Source organism: Nannobrachium achirus (genome assembly GCF_963921795.1).
Source record: "Nannobrachium achirus genome assembly, chromosome: 21".
In the NCBI taxonomy this organism is placed as follows: domain Eukaryota; kingdom Metazoa; phylum Chordata; class Actinopteri; order Myctophiformes; family Myctophidae; genus Nannobrachium; species Nannobrachium achirus.
Genome location: NC_137828.1, coordinates 56,737,717 through 56,746,601, shown reverse-complemented (window position 1 = coordinate 56,746,601; position 8,885 = coordinate 56,737,717). Strand labels below are relative to the sequence as shown.

At 44.3% G+C, this 8,885-nt stretch overlaps 1 protein-coding gene across 1 annotated transcript in view; it reads right to left on the bottom strand.

The window, feature by feature from the left end:
• Positions 1 to 3,153: 3,153 nt before the first annotated feature.
• The window catches only part of LOC308307265 (neuropilin-1a-like), a 118,664-nt gene continuing 112,932 nt past the window's right edge, over positions 3,154 to 8,885 (bottom strand). The window contains exons 15-18 of the mRNA XM_080752444.1: positions 7,571 to 7,851; positions 6,373 to 6,469; positions 5,071 to 5,124; positions 3,154 to 4,404 (exon numbers count right to left, since the gene is read on the bottom strand). Coding sequence (XP_080608570.1) covers positions 4,118 to 4,404; positions 5,071 to 5,124; positions 6,373 to 6,469; positions 7,571 to 7,851 — 719 coding nt within the window. The 3' untranslated portion in view covers positions 3,154 to 4,117. The remainder of the gene's footprint in view (positions 4,405 to 5,070; positions 5,125 to 6,372; positions 6,470 to 7,570; positions 7,852 to 8,885) is intronic.

Genomic DNA, 8,885 nt, shown 5'->3' with positions numbered 1-8,885 from the left:
TTTGATCAAATCAAAATCAAATGCCTCAAATCATGAACACACCAGGGGTCACAGAGGTCGCTAGATCGGGTGGAGTCCCGGTACAAATGTTCCCTCTACACCTTTTTAAGGCCTTTTGCTGTTTATTCATATTTTTCCTACAACAGCAAAAAAATTACAGAAGCAGTATTGAAAATAAAAGTTATTTCCCCCCCGCTGTTCTCTTAAAAAAAAAAAAAAAAAGAATCTGCACAAAATCTGAATGACAAGTACAAAAAACTAAGCCAGAATATGTCCAGGTACATGAGGGAGCAAGGGTACTGTCACAATTTCAATAATGAAAACATCTCAATAGCTTTTTTTTTTTTTTTATATATATATTTCAGAATTCACATAATCTGAAACTATATTTATATATAAAAGATGACAGAGAGAAACGAACACGTTTTGTGTTTTTGACTTTTCTTTTTTTTGCAAATGAATGCTATAAACACATAAATCTCTTAAATATATTTATCAGTGCAACAACATTTCTTTTTTTTTTCTTCTTTTTTTTTAGTCCACGCAACAGTATCCTTTTCCTCTAGTTTCGTTTTTAGCGGATAGTGTTTTTAGCTACAGTCAGCTGAAAGCACAGAGTGTCTAGTAGTAGTAGTAGCAGTTAAGTAGGGCTTTCTGGGGAGACAATCTGAAATGAACAAAGCTTGGAAATGTGTTCACCACAGCACATCACATACAAAGCACACTGATGTGAGAGAAAAAATGTCCTCCTTCTCAGGATCAAGTCTCTGATTGTTGCAGTGCTTAAAAACCATCAAGTTCCTCGATCTGGTTGGCCCTCGGGGGCCCCCAGACACTTGTGTCCTTGTGTCAATCTCACACCCGGTGAGTTTGTACAGAGTCTCCTTTTCCCTTATGGTCCCTCAAAAAAAGAAAAAGAACCCCCCATCCCCCCACCCCCACCCCCGCCCATTCGCCAACCTGCAAACAACAATAGAGATTTCAAAGAGTTCACATCGAGGAGATGTATGCACTTGTTATTATAAGCGTACAAATAGATATAAAAAAAGACAGACTACCACTTTCTGTTCCACAGTCAGCCTTTGTCTATATCCCTCTTGATTTTATCTGGGGGGAGGGGGAGGGATTCTTACAGGGCCAGTCAGTTTATTATGACCTTCAGTTGGGTGATGACTGTAGTTAAGATCAGTGGTTGTCAACCTTTTCAGGCCGCGACCCCCAAAATAATCATATTTTAACTGGGGACCCCCCCCCATATTTTAACTGGGGACTCTCCCCACCACCCTGCACAAGCACTCGGAATTGTAGGAGTTGGCATAACATTTAGTTTGGCTCGATCTATTCCATTGTGAAAATAGCCGATCTACATGCTCTCAACGCCTCGCGTTGCGAGGCGTTGTGGGCATGTAGATCTGCTATTTTTACAATTCCAGCCTCAAATATATGACAATTTTACCAATGTTTGACCAGAGGTACTAAAAAGGTATTTAAAGTCCTTAAATTGACACTTTAGAAATGTGCAGATACCCTTTATACACTTACACGTCTGTGTTGGTTTGTTTACAGTTGAGAGACAAAACAATGTTTCACAATAAACTAATCATCTGGGGGCCCCCCAAAATAATTTGGGGATCCCCCTGGGGGTCCCGACCCACGCAGGTTGAGAACCACTGGTTTAGATTACAGTCCTGTGGTAGATCTTCTTGCTGCTGCAAAGGGAAGAAGACCCTTGGCAGAAAGAAGACAGGGGTGCGAGTCGGCCATCCTTTGGTGAAGCCACCGGGAGCTCAGCTGACCTGATTCTTAGTGATGATGTCACCAGAGCCCCCGGTGTACCTGTGTCCCTTCCTTTATGACATCAGCTCTGACATCACAATGTTATGGCTGCTACACGCGAGACACTAAAACTCTTGTTTTTTTTTATTCCGTTTTTGTTTTGTTTTTTTGCGGCTTGGCCGTAAGCTACAATACAGCATGTGAACGGTGGGAAAGGGGTAATCGTGATTCGTGAGAGTAACGATAGCACCGTTCTTCAGTTAGTGTGCAACCCCCTCCCACCCATCTCTCTCTCTCTCTCTCACACACGCACACGCACACGTACACGCACACGCACACGCACACACACACACACACACACACACACACGCGCGCACACATCACTCCTTGAATGGAATCCCATCACGAGGGATTCTGTCAGTGACAAAGTGCGTTACACAAAGCTGCATTAGTCCAGATAGCACTTTTTCGGTGAACAAAAAACACAGTGAAGTCTGGAGTTGACAATAGTCTAGTCCCTCTCTGCCAAAAAGCAGAGCAATGAATGAAGAGTCTGTAGTGTTTTTTTTTTTTTGGTATGCTGGCAGACATTCTAACTCTTCCCGTTATCTCCACTGCCATTGAATGATAGACTCTGCGTTGTGAACGTGTGAACGAGGCTGTGTGAAGAATCTACCAGCCGAAGAGTATCTCTGCGAGGGGTGGGGGGGGGGAGAATTTTATGACGCAATACCATGAAGTGGTTTTAAGGGAAAATGTTTTCGTTTTTTGACGGTCCGTTCGACTTCATGGACTCCTCTTTACGGTACTGTGATGATGAGAGGGGCTTTGATGTAAGCTGACGCGAGTCTGTCTCATGTTCAAAGAGCGCTCGTCAGCTGTGCATTCAGCACACAGCGTCACACCGTACCGCTCGCTCTTCTCTTCTGAGCAAAAAGCTAATCTCAAATTAAAATTGTAAAACACGGACGGCACCTTTCACGGGAAAAAAACTGCGATTGTATATTTACACTCTCACTCACGCGCACGCACGCACACGTACGCACGCACACGCACGCACACACGCGCACGCACGCACGCACACACACACACACACACACACACACACACACACACACACACACACACACACACACACACACACACACAACCCATGAAAAAGGGATACTGCAGCTTCTTTCTTTTTTTTTTACATTTTTACTTTCTTCAAAAAAAGGGCAATAAAATATATTAAAACGTATTTACAGTTATGTGGGTTTTTGGACAGAAAACAAACGGGAACCGAAACAATAGAAAATAAAAGGAAAACAAAGCGCTATAGAGGACGGACCGCATTATTCCCACTGGATCCACGTTTTTTTTTTTTTTTTTTTGCAGGTCATATTATGATCTCATATATCGTGCCCCGTGTTTTTTTTGTGTGTGTCATCATAACTTAAAAAAGTGATGCATACATACAAACATACAGCCAAATCAACACAGGAGGAGGCCAACAAAGATGTACTAAAGGCACTGTGAGAACCATACACTGCCACAGGCGGGAACGATTAAAGGGGCGAAGGGTGGGTTGGTAGGGAGGGTGGGTGGTTAGGAAATCGGGGTCATGGTTTATGGGTACACCCTGTATGCCCCGCGGCATTGGCAATGTGTGGGCATTTCGCCGGATATGGTTCATTTAATTATTTTTGATAACCTCTCGTAAAAAAAAACACGAACGACAAGCCTTCCGAGAAAACAACGACAATAATAATAATAATTATAACATTAATTAAAAAAAAAAGTTTTCTCCCAGAAAACGATAAATACTTTAACATTATAATAAATTGGTCTCAACACCAGCATCCGATTGTAAAAATGAATGAAAATCAAAATAGAAAATTAAAATATCATCTAAATCATCTGTACATAGTTTTGTTCTTTTCTGTATTTAATTTGTACACAGTGTCCCCTAGTGGTGGGTCGTTGTAGTTGTCTGTCTCTTTTTTTTTCTTTCTTTCTTTTCTTGATTTCTTTTCAACTGCAGCTCCTGAGAAAAGCATGGATCAGTCCCAAAACCTCCCACTGGTTCCTGAACCTGTCCCTCATCCGGTGAGCGAGGGGGGTTGGGGGGTTTGCGGGGCAGTAGTCCGTTTAGCCCCGATGCCCCCCCTCCCCCACATTGTCCCAGGCAGCGGACATTATACTGTACGAGAGAGGATATGCCGACAACAGTCTTTTTGTGCGCGCTCTGTGAGCCCCGCACACACCTCCCGGTTCACGCCGGTGTTCAAAGAGAAGCTCTCGCTCGCTCTCTCTCCCTCCCTCTTGTTCGAGTCTCTTTCTCCCCCGACACTCGCCTCCCTCACGCCTCCGTGTACGAGTTCTGTACGTTGAGCTTGTCCTTCTTTAGCTTGACGCCGTCCACCAGCTCAAAGTTATAGTTTTCCAGGGCCGATAAGTTCCTGTCGGACATGGCGCTGTGCGAGCAGGCGCAGTAGAGCACCACGCCGCAGATGGCGCCCAGGAACACGCCCAGCGCCGACATGGCGATGATGGTGATGAGGATGGGGTCCAGCGTCTTCAGCATGTTGCCCGGCCCGCTGACCTCGTTGGTCTCCACAATGTTCGGGTAGTCGGTGATCTCCTCCACTGCAGGACGGACGACAAGAAAGAAGGGACGGTAAGTTATTTACCCATTTAGGCCTCAACGCAAATCTGTGTCACTTTAGATTTGAACCACCTTAACTATTATTTTATGCTTTGACTCTTAAAAAATAGCCGATATACAATTAAGCTCACAGCGCAGCACCAAGTGCCACGCTGTGAGCTTGTAGATATGCTATTTCTTTTAAATCGTGAACATTTTGTGCAAGTCTTTATATATTTTTGACAACGATTCTATACATGTCTTCTAAATCCTTCTTCTAAATCAGTGGTTCTCAAACTTTTTCATGTCAAGGACCCCCAACATTACAGGTATTTGGCCGTGGACCCCCATCTCAAAATATGTTGTTCCAGGGACCCCCCAGAAGCAAATATCTGAGTTACAAATGTTTGCTTTGAAAATGACATATTCAAAGATTTGCACACATTTTCAAGATTTTAAAGATCTACAAGCTCGCGTGAGCTTGTAGATCTTCTATTTTTCAATAGTTAAAGCATTAAATAATATTTAATATTATCAGTATCATACACTTGTAGTGCTTGTAGCGATCTGCAACCCATATTACATTATAGTGGGCCCACGGGTGTATAACTTTTTATTATTAGATAATGTTACTATAATGTGATTGTTTATGGGATGAGATGACTTACAGATTTCATTGAAGCGGTCCTCTGGCAGCATTGGCTCTGTGGGGACATCAGGATCTGGTAACGAGAGAAAAAGGAAGTGCTGTTCAATAAATAAATAAAAAAAGAGATGGGGCTTTTGCAGTCAGAGCTCCAACTCTCTGGAATGCCCTCCCTGTGGAGATCAGGCTAGCAGAGTCTGTGCCCGGTTTGAATTCCTCCTGAAAACCTTTATAAAGCTGCCTTCATTCCCCAAATGTTTTAATGAACCTATTGCGTCCTATACTGCATTTGTGCTCTATTTGAGCTCTATTTCTTGATGTGTTTTGGTTCTCTGTGAAGCACTTACATAACTTTGTTTTGAAAGGTGATCTATAAATAAAGCTTTATTATTATTATTGTGGCCGTAGGTCGCAGTTTAGTATGAGAACGGTCACATCTTGTCTCTGTGTAAAATCCTGTGTGACGCTTGCTCTGGCGCTCTGTATAGCCAAATACATGTCAGTCTAACAAGTGTGGCTGGTTCTACAGACAGGGATGGGCATAAAAGGGATCGTATGTATGATGTCAGATATCATAGTTGTCAAAGGACTTTCACATAACAAGTAACTGAGTAAGCATGTCAGGGGTCTCACAGCACACGGTTGGTTCTACAGACTCCTACTCTTGCACACGGTTGGTTCTACAGACTCCTACTCTTGCACACGGTTGGTTCTACAGACTCCTACTCTTGCACACGGTTGGTTCTACAGACTCCTACTCTTGCACACGGTTGGTTCTACAGACTCCTACTCTTGCACACGGTTGGTTCTACAGACTCCTACTCTTGCACACGGTTGGTTCTACAGACTCCTACTCTTGCACACGGTTGGTTCTACAGACTCCTACTCTTGCACACGGTTGGTTCTACAGACTCCTACTCTTGCACACGGTTGGTTCTACAGACTCCTACTCTTGCACACGGTTGGTTCTACAGACTCCTACTCTTGCACACGGTTGGTTCTACAGACTCCTACTCTTGCACACGGTTGGTTCTACAGACTCCTACTCTTGCACACGGATAGCTCAGATTTTTGCCTATGTTCTTTGCTGCTTCCGCTGCCGTTACTGTACTTGCACAATGTACAGTTGTATGAAACAATTATTTTGTGTAGAACCGCCGATCCAACCAATATGCCCATATCTCCATATACATGGATCTCCATTTATGGGTATCAGGGATCTCCATATGGTACCGGTATATATTAATAATGAATTCTGTCCTGCACGACCTCGCCCTTAAGCATCTTACTAGTTATTAGTATTCAGTGTGTGAGTTGGCCTTACCTTTACAGTCGGCCATGCTGAGTCCTTCCAAGATCTTGATGTCGTCCACAGCGATGTCTCCCCAGCTCTTCCTCTCCACCAGTCCCTCGATCACCACCTTTAGACAGAATGACAGTAACCACCGTTAACCCATGCTGACGATAACAACTAAGGGAGAGGCAGAGTATGTACGTCTGCCATCTTCAGAGAACCAGGTGCACGCAATACTTTATTAGGCTACTACTAACCCTAGCCCAATGGGTGTGTTTGTTCCATATAGAAAGATTATAGATAGGATAGTTCACATGATCAGGAAGGAGGCGAACTTACAAATAGTGGCTTAGGTTGCATGAAACAAAAACAACGTAATTTTAAAGATGCAATCCGGAACATTTTTAAGTGGCCAATTGGAATCGGAAGTACTGGAATTTGGCGCCCAAGGATATGATGTTGACGCTTAAAAGTCTGTTTACGTTCTCCGTGAATGAAACAAGTGTTGTGATTGGTCGAGAAAGACAGTTTCAGGGGGAAATACGTATGACGGAAGTCGCCCCTATAGACACTCCCTGCATTAGGTCGTGACCAAGCTTGTCTCTTCGCAGGTGAAGAGAAAAGATAAAGGCTGGGAACGAGGCTATGGATAGAGCACGTTAATACACTACCAGTAAGACTCCCTAATCAGGAGATAAGCGACCGCCAGGTTGCATGTATACACAAATTGATACTGTGTCCCGCTGAGTTTGATTTTTAGGCAACATCTGTAGGAGCAGTGTCCATTAATGTTGTCTGCAAAAAGCATCCTCATGGTGGCGCTAGAAGAGGGGAATGTGAGAAATCAGGGGTGGAGATTGTGGTTTGCCAGCCAAGGATTGTGTGTGCAAATTCTAGATTTTATTTTTTACACACCTTTATAATCGTATTTTGATTGTAAAGTCTCCAGGTTTTCTTCAGAATATTTACAACGACACTATTTGAGTCCACTAGCACTAGTGGTTCTCAAATGTTTTATTTGCATATAGTGGTTCTCAAATGTTTTATTTGCAAGGACCCCCATAACACTGAGTGTGTACACTCTCAGTGTTACAGACCTGTTATGGTCATTTAGGTGTTTCTGGTAATTTTTATGTCTGTGGCAGGAATACATCTTTGACAAATTGTCCACCACAAGCCAGCATGGCGCGATGACCCCTGGCATGGACACATAGTCCTGAAATCACACCTGGTATCGTTTGCTGGAGTGCGGCACGAGGACGCGGCCCTCCCGCCAGCGCCTGCCCTGGTGGCCGCTGACGGTCCACAGCAGGATGTCCGCGGGGCCGTCGGAGGCCGTGTGCTTGCGCTGCTTGACGTGCAGCGTGCCGATGCGCGGCCCGAACATGTGGTACCAGAAGGACACGCACAGGTTGGCGTCCGGCGAGCTGACCACCGGGCTGACCAGCCGAGCCACCTCGGTCTCCGGGGGACCCGTCGCCTGCATGTAGATGAAGTTCCCGGGGCCGCCTGCAGAGGGAGAGGACAGAAGAGAGGACAGTGTTTAATAAGCATATTATCGCTGCTGTCGGGCAGAATCCTCCTATCTAAATATTTTACTTTTTTTTTTTTTTTTTTGTCAATGAACGCCCCACTTGATCATACAGTGTCACATCAAAAGCATCAAAAGTAGCAGATCCACAACCTCGAAACACAGTGCGAAAAGTCTCAGTTTTGAACATAAAGAGGGTTCCACCCGAAGGAGACACGTGGCTCATGGCTGAACATTCTGTGAAAATAGCAGATATAACTAACAAGCTCACAACAATGTCGTAAGGCGACTCACTAATGCTTATTATAAGCTACCATTTATGTCTAGTCGCTCTGTGCCTTAGAGGAGGGCTGACAGTTCAGTTCTGTGCTGTTTACATTTATGACTACTTCTTTTAGACATGTGTTCCGATTTATTGAATTTCTTAGAGTTGTCTTTGATTACTTCATGAAATTACTGGGGAAAAAATCATCGATTTTCATTTTATTCATAAAAATCTTTGCTTTTTTTGGGACAAATCTGTCTGCGACCCACAAATGGGTCCCGACACACTGTTTGGGAAACAGTGGGTTAGCTGACTGATCTACGTAATGTAATAGACCCCTGTGTTTGAGTTCTCAAATTCTGCCCGGACCCGACTATACCCAAACCGACTAATTAGCATACATTTTAGGCCCTACCCTACCCTAAATGTCGGGTCGGGCTCGAGCTCAATGAAAAAAACAAAAGATATATCTTTTTGGAGCGGTGAAAGCGCTCCCAATAGACAGGTATGTCCGTGGGTATGTGGGTGGCTGGCTGGCCGTGTCTGTCCGTCCGTCCGTAGCCTGGCAATACCTTGAGTGGCCACACACAAAACACTAGTTAAAGGAGGGGCGCTGTTTTGTGCAGGCCAGGCACACTCACCACTCACTCACTCACACACACACACACACACACACACACACACACACACACACACACACACACACACACACACACACACACACACACACACACACAGGGTATAGCT